Source organism: Rhagoletis pomonella, unplaced genomic scaffold, assembly GCF_013731165.1.
Source record: "Rhagoletis pomonella isolate Grant_MI unplaced genomic scaffold, Rhpom_1.0 Rhpom_scaffold_00011, whole genome shotgun sequence".
In the NCBI taxonomy this organism is placed as follows: domain Eukaryota; kingdom Metazoa; phylum Arthropoda; class Insecta; order Diptera; family Tephritidae; genus Rhagoletis; species Rhagoletis pomonella.
This window is the reverse complement of record NW_023458565.1, coordinates 3,037,976-3,065,748: the sequence shown is the minus strand read 5'-3', so window position 1 is coordinate 3,065,748 and position 27,773 is coordinate 3,037,976. Positions and strand designations below refer to the sequence as shown.

Here is a 27,773-nt window from a genome sequence, read left to right as displayed (position 1 = left end):
GTTACGAAAATATCGGCGCGGCGGCGGCGGCGTTCGGCGCCTAAGGAATTTTGTACAAAATTTTCATGATGTTTGTATGTACATTGAAATACATCGTCTGAAGGAACTAAATACTACTATTATAAAAACGCAATTTTACGAAATGAAAATTACATTTTTAAAGGAGTTGTTTTTGCATAATTTGGGCCACTGGAAAATAATATGATCTCCTTTATTTTTCCAAAGAGAGCATAACTCAGAAAAAACTTAGGTAACATATTTTTCGATCGAAAGCGTTTATTACAGTTAAATTAGGGTCGAATACTGGTAATCTAACTATTTTTTTTTGCAGTAGACAATTCTTTTAAATACTACAACAATACTACTTTTTTATACACATACTACAACAACAGACAAGTTGATTTTCGTGTGTATTTTTTTAATATTTTAAACAGACTTTCAATAAAAAGCAAACACTTTTTGTTCGCTAATTTTTACATTCGTAAGTTATTTTACTCTGGGGTCCCACATACGTATACAAGTACTAGGTGGCTGTGTGAAAATTACATTGGCATTACTTAGTGGTGGTCAAACCCCAGGAAGGTTTTGCTCCCTCGCATCGCAATGTTTTCTACACAGGGTTAAAGTTATCCCTTTTTGGTAATAAGTGGGTCAAAAAGGCCCGTTCTGGTTCGAGTTGATGGGCTAAACTTTTAGAAAGAAGTAGACCAACCTTGTTTTCAAAATGTATTTAACAAAACAGTTGATAAGATTATAGTGAAAATTTTTTGATAGCGACGTAAATTATCCCAATAACATAACTTTTTAAATTTTTTTTATCTCTTTAAATTTAAATAGAACATACGGATCTGAAGAGAACATAGAGAGCCATGTGTGTATGTATGTATATACCTCAGAACTTCTTCTGTTCGCCCATCCATCAGCGCCAGACACTCCACATTTTAATTCAAGTAGGGACTAACGTAATTTAAATTTAAAACCAATTCAATGAATGAATTCAATAGAATTAGAATCTTAATTGGCATGGCGAATGCCTAACGCTGACGAGATAACATCATAAGATTAGTAGCCTCATGGCTCTTTTGAATCTGCCTTATGCGCAGTAGCGCCGGCGTTTCCAGACGCGCCGGCGTCGCCGCCGCCGCTGACTCTTTTTGAAGTTGACCACGTCGCCGCCGCAAAGCCTGTCGGCGTAAATCTCTAGTATATACATACTTATTCTTTTAGTAAAGCAAAGGAAAAAATGTGCGGAGCAAACAAAAAAGATATTAAAAATAATATGAATGCAAATTAATTAAGTGTTAATACCAAAAGGCAAGAGTTTAACGGGATTAAGAGCACTTAAACAAATCGATTAAATACATAGCACGAAGAAAGGTTTTTTTCAATTAAGTTTTCCGTAATAAAGAAATTAATTTGCATGGCCTCCATTTTTAATATTTAAAAGCTCGCATAACACAATAAGGGCACTGTGTTAAAAAGCAAAAACAACAAAAATAAATAAAGAATTTATCAAGGATTATTGAAACAATGGCAAAATACAATTCAATTTTCGCCATTCGTTTACAAATTAAATGCCACAACGAGTACTGAAGATTTGCAGCTCAAACGAAAAAAGTAAAATATTTATATATAGGAATACATAAATAAATACATATGAACAAAATTATGTATGTGGATGAAAAAAAAAATATGTACACAACCACATACACACATCCAAATGAAATCATGCGTGCTGTGGTGAAGCAATGAATTCTGCTGCTGTAACTGAGCAGCGATTACTGGGGGCGCTATGTAGTTATCCTCTCAGCCAGCTCTACGGTTAGTTGGCGCGTCAAGTCAACCAACAAATGGACGAGTGAATGAAATGTGATGCAACTAACCGCCCGGATCTACTTGCAACATGCAACAATGCAGCGCTGGTTATGCTGGCAGGTGTATTTCATGCAAAGAAGAGCATTTTCACATGCTCACCTGTGTGAAAGGAAATAAGGACAACAGTTTGGATGTCTGGGTTCTCCCCTCAGCTTGCATACACACTGTGGCAGAAAATAAAGTAAAAGCCCCTAGCCACTCATGCTGTTTGCTGCTGGTAACGCTGCTTTGCTTGCAACAAAAGTAGGTTGCCTGCCGCTACATCTTTTGCTGTTTTTATATCTTTTTTATTTGGATATATATTATGTACATAGGTATATATGCATGTGTGTGTGTATACAAAGTTGCTTCAGCTGCTTTTGCGATTTTTACGCTCGTTGTTACAACAAATTGCAACTCATCCTTAGGCTCACTTACACACATATATATGCACATTAGGGTGGTCTTTGGATGTAGGAAGCAAATTCTTACATCAGATTTCCCAAGTCTCAACCCCTACGTCGAAGCTACTATAGTTGAAGATAACATATATAAATTTTGGTGCCGATTGGAGACGGTTAAGGCGTGTCGCATAGGGGTCAAAGTTCAGATTACCCTAGGAAGACGTCTTAACCGACGCCAATCAAGACCAAAATTTACATGTGACATATATCAAATATATAATTGCGACACGCATGACATCTTCGACTTTAGTAGTATCGATCTGGGCATTAAGTGAAAAAAATGTATATTTTTAATTTTTTAAGTCTCCATAGAGAAATGTAAACTTTGCCTCCTGTGCGACACGCCTTAACGGTCTTAAATCGGGACCAAAATTTACATGTACTTAATATCTGTGACCGTGGTATTACCGATTGAGGCGGTGAGACTGAAAAAAAATTCTTCATTTGATTTTTTAAGGACCACCCTAATGCACATACATATGTACATACGTACATAGTTACGAGAACATATAAATAAGCACTTGAATATATATATATCTTTTCCACACATTTGTAGTATGAAAGACATACATTCCCTGTACGAAAAATTTTAAATATAATAATAGCTCCATCCCGTCTATATATGGTGTAATCAGTAGTCAAGTTTGATAACACAATATGTGACCGTTCCGCAGAAAGTAAAAGGTCAATAAAAAATAAATAAGAAACTTATCTTTTTGCTTTTTTTATTCTTATAGTACTGAAAACTATATTTAGTTTCGTCGAAAATCTTTCGACCAAAAGAGCAAAGTATCAGCCGCAAAATGCTTCGACATTAGGGTGGAGCGAATTTTTTTCGATTTCGAATTTTTAATAGCGCGCACAAGTCGCGTAAAATGATCACGTTGAACGGTGTTAAAGCGTCTTCCGATAGGATAATATTTACGATCGCCTCAAGAGCCGTAAAGTTTCGAAAAATCTCTCAAATTATTGAGTAGGCAGTGTTAAAGTTCATTATATCTTAGGTGTTAAGAATTTTCCTCCATACAAAGTATGTTCGAAAAGGTTCCCACGTATCTCCGAAGGACCTCTGAAGAGGCAGCCTCTTTTCATGCCTATTGAAGACCTTTGACATATTTATTGACGTGTATATAGGAAATAGATTTCCTCTTGTGCGATTGAGCCGATTAGGCATCCTGAAGGGTAGATCTACAGAATCTGCTTTGCATGCACTTGTAAAAGTTATTGAGAATAAATATTTTGCAGCTGACGCCTTCCTTGATATCGAGGGGAGCTTTTAAAAGCCGATAGTAAAAGCTCTGACTAAGATTGGAGTCGAGAACTACTTAGTTAGGCTTATCTCCCGCATGCTTTACGACAGTTCTGTTACAGAGTAGATTGAGCAGGTGTACCCTGCAGGAATATGTTCTCTCACCCTTTCTCTGGACCGCCGCAGTAAATGACGTCCTAGAGGAGCTGGAAAGCCGGAGGTCGAGTAATTGCCTTTATTGACGACGTGACACTTATCGTCAGCGGAAAGTTTTTGGACACTCGGTGTGAACTTATGCAGGGTACCTAAACTTTTTACACGAACTGACGGAGCTCATACTGTTTACCAGGAGATGTAAAGTGCCTTATATCCAGCTTTTCTCGATAGGTGGCATTTCTCTAGTATTCTCTGATAGTGAAAAGAACTTAGGCGCGGTTCTTGACACAGGAAGTTATCTTGAGAGGAACATATTCAGGCGTGAATAAAAAAGGGCATAAATGGTTCTATACTGCTATGTGGGGAAGGGATGCGGTCGCTCTCCAAGGGTAATATATTGGCTGTATGAAACCATAACTGAGCCAATTATGTTCTATGAGGTCACTGTTGGGTGAAATTTACAAGAAACGTTTATTCCAGTTAAGAAGCTACAGCGCAAAGTGCAAAGAGCGGCCCTTTGCTGAAATTATCGGAGCCATCCGTACCAGGCCTGGTCTAGCGCTTAACGACATGCTCAGTGTCACAACTGTTGACATTACAGGTAAAGTTGCCGCAGGTCGCTCCACCGTTGGGCTAAGAAGGGTGAATATCTATATGTACTTTGATAGCCAAACAACAATCAGGGTTTCGGATTCGCTCCTGGTACGATAAAGCTGGTCGGCGGATGTCTGGTCTCTCTCTCTCTCTCTCTCTCTCTCTCTCTCTCTCAGTAGCCTCGGAATATTTCGAAACCAAAGTGATTTGGATCCCAGGAAAGAGTTACATTGGTGGAAAAAGCAGGGCTGATAAATTGGCTAGGCCGGGTAACGTTGATGCCATATCCCAGGAAAGGGGTGACGTAGGAGTTCCTCATAACGGAACCCTATCGCCGCAGCTGTTGGAAGGCTGGGGTGGAGACCACTGCATCGCTAGATAAAGGGTCTAAACATTTCGGCTCTTATTTCATAAACACTCCCGCGTAACTCTCTGGAGTAGACATCTTTAAAGGAATCCACAATTTAAGCAATACGGCGCGAATAAGTATATTGAGATCGATGAGATGCATCCTCGAAGTGCAGGAGAGCACACACCTTACTTACCAACTTAAGAGTTTTTAGGTGAAAAAAAGGCACACGCGCAGTCGTATACTCAAATAGTAAATTCTAGATTTTTTCCAGCTGGCTACTTGGCATTGTTTAGCTTTAATTTGCCTCACTAAAAATCTTTTGTTGTGGCTTTTAGAGGCTCTTTTCTTTCAGGTATCATGTAACGAAATTGAAGTTGCTGCTACTTAACATACTTTGGTTTTGCACTCAAAAGTAGTTTTGTTACATAAACTTTTGCATGGGTACATAGGCATATGATACATATGTACATACATATGTATATATTACACTGGAATATACGAAATGTATGTAATGCGTATTTATGACGTCAGAAATTTTTGTTCTCAAAAGTATGTTCATATCCATGCATATGTATGCATATTCATGCTTACATATGTATATATGTACGTAAATACTTAGACATATACTTAGCTCATTGTCGTCAAATATTTTTAAAAGCACCGACTGGAAAATTAAAAGGTGTAAAATATATTATCCAGTCCTTGAGTGATATAAGGTAGCATTTAGCTTACACCTACACGCACACTAACACGTTTATGCACTGAAACGGAAACCTTCAACGCCATTCGTAATTTAAGAAAAATGTATATATGTAAACAATTCGCTACATACATATGTACATATGAATACTTTTTGCTTAGAATTAGATAAAGCTCATACAAAGTAATCCATCTTGTTTTAAAAGGCTCATAAAACCATAAATATCACACAGCAAAATAACAAATGAAAATAGAAGAGTATTTTGATAACACTAAGTACATTTGCCTGTTGAATAAGCTCTTGAGACCATAGACCACGAGAAAAGTTGGAAAAAATAATAGTGTGAAAAAGAATATTGGTAGCAATTTAATTGTCTTTATGCCAGAGTCTTAACAATACAACTAACTGAGGAACTTTAAGCACCAAATAAATCTGCAATACTTAAGAATTCTTAACGACGCACAGTGGGACAGCCCCATTAATTTTTGGGGGAAAAAATTAGAAGGACGCCGAACCTCAATTTTTTGCATGCAACATTTATGGACATAAATCAAGAAAAAAAACGAAAAATTGGCGTGATTGATTTATTTTAAAGCGTACCTCCCTTATAAACCTAACCTCAAAAACGTCGCAAAAATGCCGTAAACGGTGCACCAATGAATATATGAGTCTGAAATTTTGTCCATACATTTTTAATAATGTTAGTGTGAACCCTCAAATAATGGGCATAATTGGTTTATTTTGAAGCATGCCACCTATACAAACCTAACCTCAAAAACGCATTAAAAATACCATAAACGCCATTATTACTGTATAAGATTACCTCAAAAGGCGCAAGTATGTGCAATTTTTTTTCAGAAATCGATAGAAAATATTCCTAGAAGACAGACGAAGACCGAGGGAACAAAGTTTGTGTCTATAAAAATTGTCAAAATTTGCATTTATAAAGTGTCATTTTTGTCTGCTAATATTTATTAAAATATTTGGTCAATTGGTCCTGATTTTTTCTCCATTTTGTATAGTAAGTGGCATATTCTCATATGAACCTACAAGAAAAATAATAAATACAAAAGTTATAGGAAACTTGCTTATGTGAGCAAAAATCTCAATCAGGGGGCCGATTCCTGTAGCTCGTTTCTATTACTCTTCTCTACCGATAATTTCTCTATTGGTAGAGAGTATACGTCATTCTCTACTACTCATTAGCAGTAGAGAACAGGGCGGCGAATTCATATCTCAATTCGCCTTGGTAGAGAATTGTTACAGAAACGAGCTACTGTTCTGTGAAAACGTGAAGTGAAAACATTTTTTCATCACTTCACATAAAAATTCGATTCTGTTTTCAAATGGATATAAATTAATTTCATTGTGAAAACTTTTTTCACAAAGCTTTGTGGTTGGGAAAAAGGAAAGTTGGGCATTTTTCTCAAAAATATCAACTTGTGATAAAGAATATGTTAAACTCACAATAATTTACCAAATAATTACTTGCTAGATGTTAATGGAAAAGCCTTTAATGATCGAGAATCGCTTAAAATGGTATAACGAAATGCTAAAGTGAACAAATTTTATTATCACTGACATTGAATTTTTCCTTTTCACTTCACAATTTCATAGAACCAGAGTTGACCCTCAGTTTTAGATTAATAAAATTTTTCTGACTTTTGCTGCTTTTATTCTGTATATTTAATACTGCCAAAGTTATAATGAATTTTTTTAGACAAATATCATTTTGTTAGGCTAAACCATTCAAATATAAAAATTGAATATTCAAAATATTGTATTTTTTCCGCCGAAATACCAATGTGCGTTGTTGAGGATTTTTTCCCGAGAAAAACCACTCTAGCAATTATCAATTATCAAAGGACAAAGGTCGATGCTGTATGAATAGAATTTTTACGTAAGAATTCGAATACGCATTTTACGGACTCAGCAAAGTTAGTTGAAAGATCGTTTGAAAATGAATTTGCCTTAGTCTTCTATATCAAGTGTACGCAAGGGGATTTTTTCTTTTCCAGCAGTTCACACTATTTTTAATATTTTTGTCTTTTTATGCAAAAATAGATCTTGCACAAAATTTTTGCTGTTTTGGAGAATCTCTACCTCTCCTTGCCACATTAGAATCCAGAAATCGGATGACTGGTGGGTGTGGCAGTTGACCGATTTTTACCATCTCTCGGATTTATGTCTTCCTGGGTTAATCAAAGTTACAAACCCAACTTAATTGTAATCGGATAACTTTTACCATACCCGCCCTAGCGTAGTGGGCGTGGCAGTCCGGAAAATTTTACCATTTTGCATATTTATCCATTCCCACGCAAAAAACGTCCACGTAACAATTTTCAGCAAAATCGGAGCACATTTACTATTTTTCGCCACAAGGATGGCGTGTACCAACGCGTTCTTGTTGTACTAGGAGTCGTCGGGATGGGGAAAAGGAGGATTCAATTCAAGCACAGCACACGGTGACTCAAGCACCTGGAATCACGTTTCTCATCAGCTTGTTAGAGATAACGGAAGTGAACATATTCGGACCTTTTATCCGGGATAGTAAATTGTTTGACAGACATTTTAACCGACACTTTATAAGGAAGACGTGCTTAGTACTTTAATTTCTACAATAAATAGGTAATATTAAAATCAATTGCAAACAATATTTCATTCATTTCAATGCAATATGCTTAGTTTTTATGTCATACCACCTTTTCTGATGCAGAACTTCCTTTTGCTGAAACGGTTACATAAATTTTTATATCCGTATACTAAATGAAAGTAAAAGTTTCCAAATTCAACACGACATACTTGCACTTACAAGGAAAAAGTGCACCAAAAACTGTCACCGAATGGAATGCTGTCGCGACAGTTCAATAATCAATGCATGGCACGTACTACGTTGAATGGTATAATTTATGGACCCTAAAAAGCAAAAAAAAAAAGTTGGTGCAATTTTTGGTGGTCTGGCTGACAATTGACGCCAATGTTGTACATCACCATTTTGGTGAATAAATTTTGCGAAGCAGACGTTCGGTAATGAATTTCTTCTTTCATTTCATTTTTGTATATATATTTCTTTTTAATAAAGCGCGCAGACTTTCTAAATAAGGAATATGGCACATACATACTAAGTAGACTCGGTTGGTTTTTAGAAAAATGTGCAAAATTGTAAGTAACTTCGCTGGAATGGTTTCGCTAGAGCTATTACTTCAGCTATTATACACTTTTACTCGACTTAAGACAACCACTGGTCTGGTCCGAGTTGCAAAAGTGACCATTCTACGATCGTGATGAAGATAAGTCACAGTATGCACTCAAGAAAAATAGATGTAAGGTCCCTTACATAATTTTCAGATAGTTTTCCCATTCCCCAAACAGGTGAGCGACATACTATGCCCTCATTTTGTTGCTTCCCATTCCCATGGTGAACCCACCATGTCGTCTTAATAAAACGTTCTAGATAGCAGAGAAAAAGTCAACTACACACTCACAGAAAAGTTTAAAGACAAGACTGCACTGACAAAACTATTTTAAGATTAACCCATTCGCTTGCAGAGGAAGCATAATGGAGATCAGAGCCTTAAATTCCTTTTTATGGAAATCGGGATACATTAGTTTTGTAACTTCACATGTGGGTTCCCTAGACCAATTGGCATTAGGTATATCATTGAAAGTCACAGCCCAATTCTGAACAGAAACTCACTGAGAGGTTTCGCTCTTATCCCTTTCCTCCTATCATGAATAGAAATTCACTGAGGATTTTTTATATTAAATGGCGGAGTTGAGCTCTCAAAAAAGCTTTTCCGAAGTGCGAAGTTCCTCCTCCCAAGTTTTCGGGAAAATGCTTCTCCCTGGGAGTTAATTATTGGAGGATTTCTTTCTCGGGAGAAACAAATTAGAAAAGTGCCCTTGTAGAAAAGAAAACGTCATAAGTCCATGGTGATGTGTAGCAAGAGCTCGTCTGCTAAGCACGTTCCGGGTGTACCTCAGTGAGCTGACAATATGTAAGATCAGGTTCAGTGAGAACTATGTATATGTGGGATCCTTGAACCAACACTGGGGAGTCTATTGAAGAGCTTGTTGTCGAAACAGAATAGTAGACTAAAATACATACACGGTCAAACTCACAAAGAGCTGCTGGATTAGTGCAGGAACCGAAGGCATCTCCAGATATCGGTTGCGTTCAATCTAGCCGCATTGCTGCTGGCATAAAGCTTACCCTAATGGTAAGCAGGCAGACAATTTCAGAATGAGTTGTAGGACAATTAACATAGAACAAGCTCGATGCATCTAATCCAGTTTGTCCTTAAACGCAGACTTGTCTATAGCCGGGTATCAGCCACTTAAGGTCCATCTGCATACAACTTTTTCACCACTTTGGCGTTCGTACTTTTATTAGGCGAGTTCTTTTTGAAGTTTTTGAATATCCGAAATCTTACCTAGGTTCCCGAATAATACCGGTATTATAGGCAACCTTTCATATTGAAAATATCCTGAACAAACGTTTTGTTGGTTCAAAGAAACGCTTGCTTGAAATAATCATCTATTCGAACGCAAATTATATGTAATAGTCTCATAGTAGGCCATATTTGGCCAAGGTTAACTGTTACAAAAAATAACTGTTATTTTTGGTCCCTAGCTTATAGGTCTGAAAGACTTTGCTAGCGAGTAATCGCTTTTACCCACCTTCAGGATAAAGATTACTCAGGGCCTCCGGTACACCTGTGGAACATAAGATTTCACAACTAGGTGTGGTATTAAATTCTCTCCCCCCTGTGGTAGCATGATTTAACCCCTGCAAAAATTTGAGGACCAGGTGGTCCACTGGGTCGTAGTTTTAAAGTATGAGCAAAAGGACCAGGTTGCATACTAGTAACTTGTTATGCTGACCTGGACCACTTTAAACGTAAAAAACTGATATATGTGTTGAACACCACATCTTCCTGGCCGATCGGCAATATGATTCGGTTGCCGAATGTGCCATGGTTCAAAAGGAGTAGTTGTCTAGGTGGTCCCATGTTATGCGGTGGTGGACCAAAAGTGGTCCCATGTTATGCAGCGTTGGACCAGAGGTGGTCAGGTCCAATGACATCGCAATGTTAATGTAACCATATTTTCTCCATATATTTGGACCATTTTGGTTACTAGTGTTGGTTACAAGGTAGTGTGGTACTGTACTAGTACTTAACCTAGTCCCACTTTTTGCAGGGACGGATTCCATCTACCCCCTGTAGTCTCCGAGAAGTGTGTTGTAAGAAGTGTGCTTGGCCTCTCATTTTGCTAGTAGTATAGGTGCCATCAGGGTGCTTTTGTGCTAACACAAACATAACAATTAAATTGGTAGAAGAAAAAAGTTTCCAATACCACCTGTGTAACCACAGATCATACCTACACTGAGAAAAAGTGATAATTGCCGTTCATTATATGCAATGCGATGCTCAAATGGCGGAAGTAACAATTTGATCTGATTAGCACCACAAAACACTTTTCGCCACTTAAAAGATTATCTAATCTTAAGCCTGGACTGCGGAGCGAATTGTTGCTTCACTGCGAAGCCATTATAATGAAACTATCCATGAAGCCAATACGACAGAAGATGATTATCAGGATAATCAAACTGCTCAAATGGCAACAGTTGCTACTCAAACTCAGCTCAAGGATGCAGAGGGTGCTTTTTAACGACCAGGGAGGAAATGTCATGAACTTCGCATATGAATGAGGGCATGTAAACAGAAAAAAGTAAATAAATAAAGAAACTGATTCGAGGCATAAGAGAGAAAGAGGTGTGGTATGGAAGAAACAGCTGTTCGCAAAAAGTGGCAGCAGGCGAAGCTTAGCAAAGGAAGAACGAATACAAATTTTATCATTAAATCGCTCATACAAACCCGAAAGGAGAGCAAGGACAGTGAAAATATTGGCAAGCAACACACGTACGTAGCTTACATGCATACATACATACATATGTACATAACTTTGTGGCATACATTTAATCGTTCACTCTAGTTTTATATTGATGTCGTTTGGATGGCGAGCAAGACAATGTTCCAAAGTCAATGGATGGCCGTATATTATAGCGAAAACACTGATGGACACACACGCATAACTATGTACATTAGACTGATTCAAAAAATTAAAGTTATTATTTGTAAATTTAGAAAAAGAAAGTTATTAAAATTAGAAAAAGTTATTAACATTATTTTTAAATTGCTGAGCTTTACGGTTGTAAGTTGTACATGCTAATTTTTTCAAAATCGCCTTTTTTACAACTAACTATTGAGAAACTGAATAAACTAATAAAAGGGCACAACTCGATTCAAAAATACTTATTGTTGAATATTTATTAAGCTAAAACACAATGCATATTTTAGAGTCTCTTTATTGTTGTTTTAGAAAATTATTTTTGTACAATCTAAAGTTTTTAACTTAATTAAAATTCAAATATAAGTATTTTTGAATCAAGTTGTGCTTCTTTTATTATGTACTTTATTCAGTTTCTCAATAGTTAGTTACAAACAAGGCGATTTTGAAACAATATGCATGTAGAACTTACAACTGTAAAGCTCAGCAATTTAAAAAGATAATAACTTTTTCTAACAGGGAATCACATTTTGCAGGATTTTTGTAAAAAATTTTGCAATACTTATTGATAATTTAATTATTTAGATAAATAAATAAATTAAATAAGATTGAATAATTTAGATGCGCGACCTCTTAAACTTAATATTAAGGGTTGCGCTTTTAATAGGCAACTTTTGACGTCTCCCCGGAGGTATTAAATCGGGGGCAGGTAAAAAGAAGTAAGTAGATTTTTTGGAATCAGTCTAATCTACATATGTAGTTACATTCCATATACGATTATGTATATCGAAGTTATGAAGGAAGCACATCGGACGAACAAAAAAAATAAAATAAAAAAGCAGCCACCTCAATTTCAAGTGCTATTCTATATGCACACAGAAGGGCAAGACAGCCATCAATGCTGACGATAATGACGTTGACTTTTCGATCATTATCGCGTTAGTCGTTGATATGCAATATCTAGTGTTGCCATGAGCCATTATCTGGGTTGGTTGGTTAGTTGACTCCTGCTGTGGGTTGCTGGTTGCGAAGAAAGAAGGATAGGAAAAAAGTAATTTTGAATTTTCAACGGTTGTGCAATTTTGTGGTTGGTAGCATCAACATACATATGTATGTAGGTATATATATGTTACAAGTGGTTTGATAAATACCCTGCAGTGAAAAGAACTAGCATGCAGAATTTCGAATTCATTAACTAGTATTTAGGGATGCTAGTCATACTAGTTCGTTATGAACTATAAGCTTTCATCGATTCGCCAACTGTTAGCGAGTGGCGAAACGAACGAACTCAATGAGGTACAACCAAACTTGCTACAGTTCATCCTTGCTAGGTAACTTTGTTGTTGCTTTCGCAAACGTAGCGAGCAGTGAAGTGGCGAATCGATGGGGGCTATAATTATTCCAGTTTCTAGTAGAAAAAAGTAAACTAAGTAGTTGGTAGAAATTTTATTTAGTAAACAGTTATGAGATCAGCGCAGGGATGCAAATTTTGTGGAGTAACATCGATACATAAAAGCTTTGACACATCGGAGAAATCAACATCGATGGTAAAATATATGGATACAATTATGGTTTCCAATATTTTACATTTTATTAGGCCCTAGTGAAATTAAGAGAAATTTAATATTTTTTCAATCTCAACCAATGCAGTTTACTGTAATGCAGGAAGAGAGCTACGTACGAAATTTTGAAAAATAATTGGTTGAATTAAAGGAAGGTCTGAGTCACACTAAATTCGATCTTTAAAACATCGTTGAAGCTGATATCGATATATTGTAAATTTAGCGATATTAAAAAATTGTAAACATCGATGGCAAACAATCATCAACAGATCAGCGACATCTGCATTTGAATTGCCAAAGCTTAATTTAAAATGCAGTTAATTGCTTTCCTCACAAATGTAGGCTGAGCCGTCGAGCGAAGACTACCGATTCAGGCTCTAATCCGCTCGGAGGTGGTTAAAGTTAAGTAAGGCAATTATTTCAATTTAAGTATAAATTAATACCCAAATTCATAAAAAATAAATAAGACTAATAATAGCCTTAAAATTTTTAAATTAAATGCCAAACAATTCAAATGAAATATGTAAAGTTTTTTTTTCATTTTAAAAGAATACTATTTAAAAATTACAACAAAAGACGTATACATATATATAAAAAATAAGTAAAGTAAAAAATAAAATAAAAAGAAACATTAAAAATAAAACATTAATTCGCTGCCCGAGGATTCGAACTCGGATCTCTCGAATGGCGCACTAGCGCTTTGCTCCGTCGGCCATTGCGGCTGTTGAAGCGCCACGAGCGAAATTATACACTTATTCCTTTCACGGGGGATGCAGTAGATTCTCTCGTCAACTGGTATATTACTACTGGTATTTGTACTGGTAGGTGCTGATGCTGGAGCGCACAACTGACATCTCGTATAACACCGCCATATTAAAAATACCAGTCGCTAGCATTGAAAAAGGATACAACGTGAACTATTCTAGTTCACAACTAGTAGCTTTCCCTGCAGGGTATATATATGTATATGCACATCGTGTGAGTGTGGACATTTACTTAGTATAAAAGTCGTTTGTATAAATTGGATATTTGTAGACCCTAAATAATTAAACAAATGGGATTTGTAATAACACTTTTTGTAATAAATAATTGAACGGAAAACAAAATACATACATACATAGGTATAGTCGGTGATACTGCAAAACGTTCTATGCCAATTATTACCTTGGAGCTTAGATGGCATATTAACTGTTAACTGAAATGCTTCTACGAATCGTAATACACTCGTAAACCAAAGACAAAACTGTCCAACTTTGATGAAGATGAATGATTACCAGAAGCTGTCAGATTCTGGTGACAGATCAGGGTTGCCGTGATTCGGATCCATGATCGAATCAATTTCGATTCGAAATTTCTTTTTGAGAATATGGAATTCGGTAGCGAGTTCGCTGATTTACTTTCTATGTGTATAACGACCCGTAGGACCTTACTCGTTAATCCCCTACTCAGTCCACAGTAGCACTTGTTGGCAAAGGAGATTCTGAATTGAATTTCGATGCTGACATTATTATCGGTGTCAATGCTGGTTCCCAAGTAAACGAAATTCTCAATTTTCTCGAAATTATAACTGTCAACAGTGACGTGGGTGCCAATGTGCGAATGCATAGACTGTTTGTTTGAAGACAGGAGATACTTCATCGACCAGAAGAGACTTTGCCGTTCATGATTTACGTAGATTATTTCTTTGCATCAGAATTTGAGAAATTTTCTCGGGGTATTTTAATTTAAAACCTTATATCTCGTAACGGAAAGTTATACAAACAAATTAAATAAAAATTCCTTTATTGTAGCAGAGGGTGCATGTTTGAAAAAACTAAAAAAAAAATTTCACCTTGCTAACTATATTACGCAGAAACACAAGTTCAAACTAAGGTGAAATTCGATTGCCTGTTCATTCAGAATGTAAAAAAATACGTGGTGGAGTAATATGGATACGGGGATAATGATCAGCGATCAGCTTAATGTAAAAAAAATAAATCTAAAAATAGCTAAATCAAATCTTAGTTATGTCTAAAAAAAATAGGGCAGCTTAAGAGAAAGTTTTGAGATGATTCCACCTTACTGTTCTCTAAACATCTGCGTCAATGTGATATTTAGCTCCTTCGCGTGAAATTCTTTACCCGGCCAACTTATCCGCAACGCGATTCCCTGCAATATCAATATGGTCTGGTAACCAAATGAGCCTGAATGCGGAAAATTCTCGTACCAACGTCGAGCAGTTTAACAGATATTCGACTGCTTCCTTAATGCCAGCTCTGTCTGGGAAACAATACAATGACTTGGTAGAGCTTAAATTAAAGGTTTATGAATAGCGCGCTGCATAAAAAAACATCCACCGACACTTCCATCAAGCTTCAACCCATCCGTGTAAAAATTAACCGGTGCCACCTTGCAACTACTGCTTCCCGCACGCTCATTCCAAAAGGGAATGTGAGTGACGAAAGAACTCAAAAAGCAGTCTAGCCAAGCAGAAATCGGATAAAGTTCAAGCTTCAGAAACTTTAAGTTATCTAACGAGGTAAAATACAAACATGCGCTATACGACTGTACTTCATAATCGCAAATTGTACCTTTTCGCCCCCCGGAGTAGCTTTTGAAAGGGTGAATTTTGATGCAGATGAATTTGAATATTTCTATACATACATACATATGTACTAGGAGGGCATATTTTTGAAATGAGCATTCGCCGAAGTAAAATATCATGACAGCTTTTGCCTTTATTTTTTCTTCCATACCTAACACTAAAAATCGCATTAAACATTTTAGCACTATTTACATTTGTAATTAATATTTTGAGCAAAAATTAAATGCTAAAAAATCCAATTCATTTTAAGAAAAAAGATAGAAGCTAAACAGGTTTTTTTCCGGCTAAACCCAAACAAAAAAGATAAATGTAGCTAAAATGGCAACACTGTCAGCGATCCCAGCTTAAATTAAGCCTCATATATGTATGTATATTATCCACAAACTTCTCAAAAATGCACTTTGATATGTTCAAAATTCTCACTTAAACCACAAAGCCATCTATCAACTCCCTCCTATCCTGTGCGAAGGTTTGTTCGAGCAAAATTTTTTCTTTTTATTTCATTTATTTTTATTTAAGATGCGGATAGTAAAGATCAAATAATGGTCAAAGGTCATTTCAAGTATTTTCCTATATACGGGTATTTTTTTTTTTCAATTCAGTTTTCGGCATGATTACGTCTATTTTTATTTCCAACGATTTTGTAGCTGTAACTAACTAAATACTATATTAGAAATAAAGTTCGATCCACTTACGTTTCATCAGCAACATCACTGCTCACGACGACTGCGCCTGCATCAACTGTCGTTGGCTTTGGCGAAAATTGACTTGTTTCCGTACCGCCAGATGTAGATATGATAACAACATTGTTGACAGCAATGCTTGGCTGTGCCGATGTAACAATATAACTGGCACTATCGGCACAAATTTCCATTGGTGGTAAATACCATTTGGTTTGTGAACCGCTACTTGCGTAAAAATCCGTTGTACTGCAATGTTTCTTGTTTTTTGGTTGCACATCGCCTGCAACAACCGCGACAATAGTTGCTGGAATTTCCACATCTTTCGAGTTGGCTGCGGTCGCTATTGCTGTTGCACCGGAACCACTATCATCTGCGGCTGTAATTTCCAATACAGTTGCCGGCAATGATTCTTCCAATGTTGTATCGAATTCATTTACCGAAGCGCGACCACTATCCGTTGCCGGAATATCCTGCTGTTCGTGTAACAGTTGCTGCGAATTAATAATTAGTGTTTGACCTGCCTGCTGTGACTGTTCGGTCGCACAAGTGCCGTTAGCAACAATGTTATCGCCACCCACTAGTATCACGTTGGCGGCGATTGCGAGGTTGGCGGCATCATTTTTGATGTTAGTGTTGTTGGCATTGTGACTGTTGGGGTGGTTGAATATGTGAATGCTGGGCGAAGTGTCTGCGTCGTTTGGACTCGGCTGCTGCTGCTGTTGCTGCTGCATTGTTGTAGACATTTTTCGAGTGTTGCTATTTGAGTTCACTTGCTGTATTTAGTTGTTGTTTTAACACCGATTTTTGTGTTTGTTATAACAAGTGCGACAGCTTAACTTAGTTATGTATGCGGGTATGTACATATGTATGAACATATATAGATTCTTAGAAGAGCATAACAATGCTGCCATACAAAGCCGCTGGGCTAACAAACGCTGTGAAGGCGGAGGTTGAATGGCTTTCGCAAAAAGTTGTACTGTATTTCGCAAGAGGGTGGCAGAATTTGTGGGTTCGTTAGATAGAAATTTTGTTTTGCAATCTATTGATTTTGTAACTTTTCACACTGTTGTGCAACAGAATTCTGCACTGCGTCAACTAATTCACTGACACTTTTGTTGCGTTGGTTGACAATTTTTTTTGCTGATTGTGGTAAACAAATATGTACATACACACAAACTTAGATATACACTTGGCACAATCGGATACAGCGTCGGAAATAGCTATGCACTTTGACATTTCCGTGGCAAGGACGATAGCTGCGTAGCGTTGGTTTTCGTTTTTATTATTGTACTTTTATTTTCATTTTTATTTTTTCAAAGATACACCAAAGGCAGTGGCTGGCAGTTGTACTTGCCGTGGGCTTAAAAGCGCTGGTAGATACACACACACATATGTATGTACATACATATATAAAAACTTTGTATATAAATCACTTTTCCTTAATTGACTTTGGATTCATAAAATTTGCACTAAAATTTGTTAAATAATTTTCTTAAATACCATTCGATTTGCACCCGTGCGTAGGTACGTGTCGCGTCATTCTCTTCTTACTAAGCTGTATACAAACACTTCAGAAAAATTCTTTTGCGTTCTTTTGTACACTCATCTTTGCTCCTTTTATTTTGTTTGCTTTGTCTTAAATCACAATTTAAGCTCGGAACACTTTGACGACAGCAAGCGACAAGCAGCATCTGTCAAATTTTAAATACACACGTTCTTACGGACACAATTATTTTGACGACAGCACGACATCTTGGCTGCAGGACTGCAATTGTCGACGTCGCCAAATTAAATCTATTTCTAATTTTGCCGGCGACAATGAGTAGATGTAGTGCTGCAAAATTAAATTGTCGCAAAATTAATCACATATTCTTGATTGTTCATGTTGTTCTTATTTACTTAAATAAAAATACACAATTTGTGAAATAAATATACCAAAATGTAAAACTTTAAAATCAGCTATTTGCTATGTCGCTGAGGTCTTCAAAATGTTTAAGAAGCTGGCTTCAAGGCGACATTTGTCGACAAAATGATGTCGCTGTCGTTACGTCGTGAAGTTGCAGTCGTCAAAGTGTTCCGAGCTTAACTCAAATACTGGTTTTCTTGTTTTTTAATTTACTTATATTTGCTGCTCTTCAGCATCGCCAAATAAAAAATAGATCCGCTAACCGCCGCGCGTCCAATTCAAGCGTCATAAGTTAAAAACAACAAGAAATAAACTGCAAAACACACCAAAAGTTTATATCCATACAGGGGGATTGTTGTTGGCGCCCCAAATGCAACATGTTTCGCCTGCAACATGTTGGTCGCACACGTTCTGTGAAACGATAAACGAAGTGCTTAGTTAAGCAAATTCAACGTATCCACTAACGCGCATACGTACATACATACATATATCCATACATATTAAAATTTCTAGAAATGAGTTTGTATACGAAGCGTGTTGGCGCTCGTTTCGCCTGCAAACAATTTTGCACCTAAGCTCGGCAAACAAAGTTGCCGGGTATGCTCCACAAACAGTGTGACCATGTTATTTTAGACATTTTAAGCCTCTGAACAGCTTCTTGTGTGATTTTGAATTTTCAAAATTATTTCGCATATACCTACATATATACATACATATGTGAATGTTCTTAAATTATTAATACCTCCGAGACCAGTTAATCCTTAACGGAACCTATTATATTTTACAGGGCAATTCTGGCTTAGATAGTAAAGTTTTTCTAAAGACAAAATAAAAGCAAATCGCTACATAGTTCGAAAGACTTTTGTTATTGCAGCATACAATTCTTTGAAAACCTAAGCTATTCTAGTCTATTATGAGAGATAGCATTTGTATATCATTTAGGTCAAGTCGCTCCAACATCGCAGTGGCCAAGTGAACAAAGCACTGGCGTGCCATTCGAGATATCCGAGTGGGAAGTGGAATTTTCTGTTTTTAATTTACATTTTTTTAATGTTTTTTTTAATTTCTAGATTTTATTGTTTAAAAAAATAGATATATATTTTTTTAATTTCATTTAAGTTTTAGAAACTTATTTTATGTATGTTTTCTTTTTTAATTTAACTTATAGATGGTATTATTTTGGATTTCGTGCTCAAAAAAGAAAAATATTTTGGTTTTAATTTCATTAAAGTTTAGAAAATTGTTTTATTTTATGTAGGCTGCATTTCACCAGATTAATTTAAGTGAAAACTACATTAATTTTCAAATCTTTGATTTCGCCAATCAATTTCAACTTGTTTTTAATTTTGATTTAAGTGACCCATGCTCTTCACTTAAATAAAAATTAATACCGAATAACCACACTCATAGATGCTACACGTTTAATCAGCTGATCAATATTATTAAAACTGAAAAAAAATTTATGATAATTAAATAGATAATTAAACTAAAGTTTAATGAGTTTGGTGAAACGCAGCCTTAATTAAGTTTTCTTTTAATTTTTAGTTATTTTTATCACATATTAATTTTTTAGTACTATTTTCACCCTTGGTTCAAATTTATTGTTTTTGATTTTAAGATTTTATTGATTTAAAAAGAAAAAAATTATTTTAATTCAATTTAATTTTTAAAAATATTTTTATTTATATTTTTTTCTTATTTTATGTCATTTATTTGTATTTTTAGTTTGGTTTATAATTTGAATTTCTTAGCAAAAAGACTTATAAAATTACCTAGTACTAAAAACGTCTCTGAAATGATTTAGCTACGGGGTCAACCCTTCTTCGTTACTTTAATTTTAAAACTAGTTTGCTTTCCTTGGCCAAACCATATAATTTTTTCTCTTACATAATGAGATAATCTACGCTTATGTAGTTGGATGAGCGATAACTTTTGTTTGGAAAATGTTGAAATGTGTTCATTTATTTCTTACTTTTTTAGTAAGTTTAGCTATGCGATCTGGTCACACTGCTCAAAAATGTTGTCGCTTGTCGGCATTTTTGTTTGTGGATTTCATGTTTGTGGCGGTTTAAAAATATTGTACGATCCACAATGTACACATCGAGCTTGTTCGCTTTGAACATAATTTTCTGGTATGTTTTTAAGCGTTGCCGTGTTGCCGTATGGGCATAATTATTCCATATTTGGTATATTTATATAACAATATTTTCAACGTAGTAAACTTCTTTAGTAAATTAATTGATTTATATTTCTTGCTGGAAATAAAATTTAAAACGAAAAAATTCAATATTCATTACATTGTTGCTTCGTTTTTGTGTTAAGAGTGACGCTAATGGATCACACGATTTTCACATTTAGACAATTTAGCAGTCACAGTGTGATGTTGGCTAGAAATGTTTATCGAGAATGGGTGCCGGTCAATAAAGTCTTTACAAACAACAACACCCTGCAAATATGAAAACGTAAAAATCTGTTGAAGTTTACAAATCCTGTGATCCTTGATTCAGGCTACAGCGCCAAATAACAAAAAGGAGATGATAAAGTAATAACTTGTTTTTAGAGCTTGCGCGATATTACAGGTATTTATTCTTTGAGCGAATTTGTTAATCTGTCAAACCGTCGTTTTCAATGGTTGGGGTAAGAAAAAGAATTACCATATGCCATACTCTACATCTTGTATTTGCAACCTTTCAACAAACGGAAAATCGATTTTTAAAAAGAAAAATTTTTGTTAGGATTTTGTTGAATTGTAGAGGACATTTTGTTAAAAAGGTATTTTGATCTGGCAAACCTTATGCGTTGCTGTATTTCTTGAATGGAACTCATTTTGAAAAGCCTATAAATATGCAAGGAAATCTTAAATACGACAGTAGCTGCACAGTGAAGGCTTATAAAAAGTGATACTAAAAAATATTATTTCGGTTCAATATGACCGTTTTCGCTTTAGCAGACATGCCGTCTTAATTTTTCTGTTTTTTGTGATTTTTTTTTAATTTTCATTGTTATCAAATATTGTTTTTTCTTGTTTTTAAATAATATTTTTTTTTTTGGTTTTTACTTTTTTTTTTATTGTTTTTTATAAATTTACCAAGTTAAGTTGTTTTCAAAACATTATTTCAGAACGAATAACGGACTTATAATTTTTGTTTTGTTTTTTATAGTGATTCTCTTTTATCAAAGAATTCCTTGTCTTCAGTGACATCCCATGTTATTATACAGAGGCTCAAACAAATGACCACGTGTCTATTATTTTTATATTCGTAATGTTTTTCGAGCTAATTATTATTTTTCTATAAAAATATGGTCCAAGCTTTATTTAAAACCATATAAATCACTATTTCATAATTTATACAAAATTTAGGAAAATTCAACAAATTTTCATTAAAATTTCAACCTTCTTAACTAGATTTCCTAGAAAGATTCTGAGTATGCAGTTTTGTTACGGCTGATGTTTTAGAATATTTTTTGTCCAGGATGTTTCGGTTTTCGTCCATACAAAAATAAAGTGTGTATTCGTTATATGGAAGCAAATGGGACAAAAAAAATCTAAAAAATCAACCGTAATTTTTAGCCATTTGAATTTGTACTTTGTTCTACTAGAATTCAATGCATACTCAGAATCTTTCTAGGAAATCTAATTAAAAAAGTTAGAAATTTTTACGAAAACTTTTTTGAATTTTTTTTTAATATTGCACGAAGTTTGAAATTTGTTTTTACACCCCTTTTGTAAAAGAATAAACAATATTTTTATAAAAAAATAACCAAAATTAAATATCAACAAAAATAATATGTTAAAACTTCTCAAAATGTGGTGTGGCTATAATTATTTCGACCACTGTATTGGAGACTCATTCTATTTCCATGACAAACCTACCTTTGGCGACAGGAATCTCTTATGCACGTATAGCTTTGGACAATAAATACAATCTTTTTACTTTGAGGAAAATGAATATCCAGAAGTAGAGACATTCCTTATGCATCGGATTGATTAATTTTACGGGCAATACGACCAAAGATATTCGGACTTCCCAGCGGGAAATCGCTGTTATTCACACAATGCAAACAACAAAATAGTTATTCAAGGAAAGAAAACCCCACTTTTTGAGTTTCTAGCTTAAAATCAGGGCTTGAATTCCCCTAAGGATTTGTAATATCTATCTACTGTTAACAAGATTTCATGACACACAAATTCTTCACCGTTATCTTACCGGTCTCGGGATATTATGGGCCGTGATATGATATTGAAAAATAAAAAAAACGGGTTTTAGTAGGAAAATAGCTTCTAAATATTTAGGTTTTCGGAAGCTGGATGCGCATATAATTATTTTCTATAGAATATACTACTGATTGCTGACACGGTAGATAAAATTATACACGAATTCCAACCTAATGTATGGAAAGTACTTATAAACCAAGGGCTTTTTAATTGCATACTACAAAAGACTTTACCCTTATTTATTATAGAGAAATCGAGGAAAAAACATGATGCACATATAATTCTTTTGGTATGTTTTCTTTTGCCTTGCATTGTTAATCACATATGCATACTATAGACTGGTAGGGTTCCCACATCATTCATTTAAATTTTTTATTGGCAAGTGATGCGGACCCGGGCCCCTGGCCCCTCCTCCAGTCCGGCCATGTGCCTTGCGAATACTATTTGTTTTGGTCTGCCAGCCTTGCAAATTAATTGCTTCTCATCATTTTTTTTTTCATCTAATCACAAGAAGTGATAGCGAAATAAATGAAACGGTAATGATGATAAAAAATGACCTTGATCTTTTAAATTACCTTAAATAGTAGAAGCTTTCAATTTTCGTTTTTTTTTTTTTTAATTATAAACACATAACTTTGCTGTTCTTGCGCCAAGAACTGAAAAATATATTTGTATTAAATTTTTTTAAATTTCATTGCATGCTGCTTTCAGGTAGGTAAAAAATGAAACAATTTTACTTTTGAAGCTACTAGCCAATGTAAAACGCCGTAATTGAATTTTTTGCCGAATCTTAAAAAATACGAGATTTATTTGCATCTTTAGAATGACCCTAGAAGTTCATATTTACGCACATACCACATACAGATGTAATCCTTAGCCAATTTAAAAAGTGGTTTGCTTTATTTTGAAATTGCAAATTGCTAAAAGGGGACATTTTGCATTGCAGCTTTTTATTAAGGCAGAACTACCCTAAAGTACAGTTCTTAGGCTCTTGAACTAAGACAATTACATACTTACATATGTATGTAGATATGGAATTACGTAAATATGCACATGTTTATGTATCTAAATGCATACAAGCATAATTAAAAATGCGCAATTAATAGATCCTTTGAAAGCTTCTTTTAATTGCTATGTATGTCAGTGTGTTAGTACTGCTTTGCTTTGTTATTTCATATAAATTTATGTACGTATATATGTATGTGCGTGCATATGTGCTATATAGTAGACAGACGGCTGCAGTTGATCCGGATCAAGTCCGAGTTAATCCGGATCAACGCTGCCGCCTGTTTAAGCTTTTATCCTCTAAATGAATGCAGATCAGGGGAATTATCTGTGCAGGTAAGTAAACAAAGCAAGTTTGGTGTCTGCGGAAGCCGAGTGATTAGAGCTGCTTACTAAAATTCCGTAGGATCCAGGTTCGAGCGGCTGCTAACGATTTTCCATGTTGATTATTTTATTTTTTATTTGATTCATATATTTTATTTTAGATTATTTATTTTATTACTAAATTAAAATTTTTGGAGGTTATCTTTATTAAAAAGTACAGAACAACTAACCAACAGCAACATAAAAAAAATAAATAAATAAATAAACGAATAAAAAATTTAAGCGATTCGTGGGATTCGAACCCATGAGCTCGCGGCTCGTTAATCTACATTACTGCCCTCTGCCAGGGTACAATTTCATCATTAATCCAGATCAACGTTGCCGTCTGTCTATGCTATAATTGTGAAAAAAATATGGAAATAAAGGAAATCTTTTTGCATTTGCAAGTGGGTATAGTAAATGTCAACGACATTTCAGAGATTATTACACATAATGGGGTGTCTTCAGGAGAGACACCCTTAGACCCGCCGACACTTTTGTGTTGCCAATTGCTCGTAGATATAGACCTACATTTTATTGTGAATTTTCAGTCTGGATTCTGAGCCTTCGATTTATTATCATCCAGCTTCAAATCAATTTGAATTGTCTTTACATCAATTGGAGTGGATAAAGTCAAAAGCGTGACTGTTTTCAATTAAAAATTTGTATTGAAAAAAAACGGTGGAACAATGTGAAAAAACTTGCATTTTTTCCAAGCGATTCACTGAGGATACCTGTGTTTTTTTTGTCGCTCTTAAAAGCAACCCCAGCAACAGTAATCAACATATATATTAGCGTGGGCCCTTAAATATCCAAATGGTGGGGGTATTGACCTACGTACAAAATAAGAACACCCAGGAGAATTTCAAAGCTGGAAAATAAAAGATTGTTTGAAAAAATTCTTTCATTTTTAATCGCAAAAAATGGGCAAAATTTTGACTTGAGTCGCTACAACTCAGCGAGTTTTTGAATTTATGTGAATAATTTGAAATATGAAAAATTTATCAGCTTTGAGTCGACATTTTTTCGAATTTTTGCAATTTAAGAAAACTAAATTTTTTCAAACCAAAATTTTGAAATTTGCGTGCATGGCTTTATTTTGTTCATACAAAATAAAAGGGTTCCCCATAAAAAGTAAAGATGTTGATATTTTAAGGACTACCCTAATATACATATGTACATATATCGTTTCTATTGTTGTAATATCGCTCGAAATGTCGTTCTCTGGCAAGATTCACTGAATTACTAAAGGCGATGGTAAACACATTGGGTGAGCAACGTTCCACGTTTTTTTTATTTTGCCTAATGGGTACACATTTCATTTTCGCCAGCGACGAGACAAAAGCAAACAAAAAAGAAATGAAAATGCAAGCACAGGTACGAACATACATACATTCATACATATGTTTGTATTTTAGTGGGTGGGTATGTACATACATACATACATATGTATGTCTTTAGGTGCGCATATTTGTTGATTGTCCTTTCAGGAGTCTGTTTTTTTATGTTGTCCCAAAGCAGTTTACCACTCCCCCAGTCCAATTTGAAACGGTAAAAATATGCCGATTTCTGGCAGTAGGTTTTTCTGTCCGCGAAGCTGTTGTGCTATTAAGTGATGTGCGACGAGTTAATGGGAGTACTTTGGAAAGGGTTTCTCATGCTGTTTGCCTCAAAAGTGCCGAGAGAACTACAGTAAATTTGAAATTGCACGAAGTGCTGCTGTACTTTTACAAACATACATATATATCTGTGTTATGTCCCTGCAGGGAAACCGCAGACTGGTGGACCAAATTTCTAGCTCCATACTAGATCTTTATCGGCAAAAACGAAACAGTCCAATAGTAACTAGATTCCCACCAGTACAAAATCGGCGAAATGTGGTATTTTTAAAAAGCTATTTTATTTCACTTTTCCTATTAGAAATCTATATCTAAGGTGGCGGTGGGCTTGTTTACTTTACATAGCGGCTTTGGCTTTGGCGGCTTTTTCGTTCAAATACGCTTTCATTCTGCACTTCGCAGATGCCTTTCATAGCTTGGTAATACAAAAGAAAAGGTTTTGTTAACATCTTGGGATCTCCTGGAATCTAATAGCAAGCACCTCTGCAAACTTAGCTACAGCTAAAGGTATGTAAACGTACATTTCTTATAATCATTCAAAATTGTATTTCAAATATATTTAATTTCGGAACTGTCCAAAAAGGGATGCAGCGGGGGGCAATTGACACTTCCTAGGACATCACCATGTTAAATTCATTCGCCAGTTGTTTGCATGCAAAAGAGATTTATCGCGAAATAGTACTGGGTCTAAATGTACTAGAAGCGTACCAGTTCAGAACTAGAGATTTTCACTACAGGGGTAATATTTGTATGCCAAATTTAAATTTACATGTTCAATGCATGTGTAGTGGAGTTTCAATGCGGACAAAGAGTAACTAGACGGCGTGAGAGAAAATCTCAAACAAGGATTTAAGAGCTTTAAAACCTTTAAACATCTTTAAATAATACCGATTATGTACATAATTCAATAGATAGATGGCGTAATGAATACTGAAAACAAAAAAACTTTTGGGGTTGCGAGTGCTTTACCAACAAAATAAATTACTTCACCACGCCTACGAAGTTTTGAATACTACGAGTATTTAATAGTTTATTGATACTCAAAGTATCGACTCACTGTGGCCTAAGATGACTCATATGGATGGATCATATTTAGTCGGTATACAAAGATACATAGTTGCGCTGCTTTGTTTTTAAATGAAATATGCTTTCGTATAAAAACTTATTTTCTTGATTAATAGAATTAAAAATTATAATCAATAATAACAGCACGGTTAAAATAAAAACCATGAAATGCACCCGAAACAAACTCCCTCCAAACTTCTGCAAAGTTCGCAAAAGTTCATAAAAAAAATTTCATAAAAATGTCAAAATTTTTATTTAATATGTTTAGAAAATATGCGAATATGCGGTTTTGAGCCCCAACGCATGAAAAAAATCTATTTTTCGTTAATCCGGATCAATTGAAACCGGCTCAATCTGGACTATATGGGAATCCGCATTACCAAAGGCATTACAATTTCTGAGGAAAAACACCTTGAACTTATTTACTTATTTCATAATATATTTATTATGATTAAAAAATATAACAATAACTTCAATATAAACGTTAGAGGTAAAAGTATAAAGTAATGGAATATTAACACAAAATTTATTTTAAAAAGTCGGATATTTTTGTTTGCCGAAATACACTTTTGCGCGATCTGGATTACAAGATAAATAATAAATTTAATTTTTTTATATTTTAACCCTGTCCGGATTACACAAGGTTCCGGATTAGACCATATCCGGATTAACGATGTTCTACTGTACATATGCAAAAAAATTATTAAAACTCAACGTTGATATTTAGAAATTTCAAACTTGCACTTTAATGCACTAAAATGTAATGGGCTACCAAACTGTTTCTTCTTATTTGGCACTACAACGGTTTGTCCGTTTGGGCCTGGTCCAGGAAACTTCGTCAATTGCCGGTCTCATTTGCGAATTCGTGCCAGTTGCTCATGCAGTGTGCAGAAAGGTTCTTCTGCACTTGGTCCTTCGATTTTGTTCGTGGGCACCCTTGTTTCGTTGTTTGCCGAGTCGAATGATCGTCGTTATCCATGTGTACACCGTCGCCCATGCGAACAGGGCCGTAGATCTTCGCATCCTTGTTTGGCAGCGTCCATGTTTCTGCGCCATATAAAAGGGCGAGCATGATTAGAGACTCGTAGAGCGTGATTTTGTTCGTCGAGAGAGTCCTATGCTTTTCAATTGCCTACCGAATCCAAGATAGCACCTGTTGGCAAGATTATTCTTCGCTTGATTTCCGGGTTGACTTTTATTTATGCTGGATCCTAGGTAGACCAAAGTTATAGCTGCCAACAGTGACGTGTGTGCCCAAAATTCGTGGACTCTTGACCAACGATTTAAGCTTCGTTTTCTAAGCTAGAAAATGTTGCGCTAAGTTTCAGG

General features: G+C 35.3%; 1 protein-coding gene across 1 annotated transcript in view; it reads right to left on the bottom strand.

Annotated features, from left to right (window-relative positions):
* The window catches only part of LOC118747105, a 174,812-nt gene extending 157,233 nt beyond the window's left edge, over positions 1–17,579 (bottom strand). Inside the window, exon 1 of the mRNA XM_036481095.1 lies at positions 16,283–17,579. Within this exon, the coding sequence (XP_036336988.1) occupies positions 16,283–17,013 (731 nt within the window). The 5' untranslated portion in view covers positions 17,014–17,579. The remainder of the gene's footprint in view (positions 1–16,282) is intronic.
* Between the last annotated feature and the right edge of the window lie 10,194 nt (positions 17,580–27,773).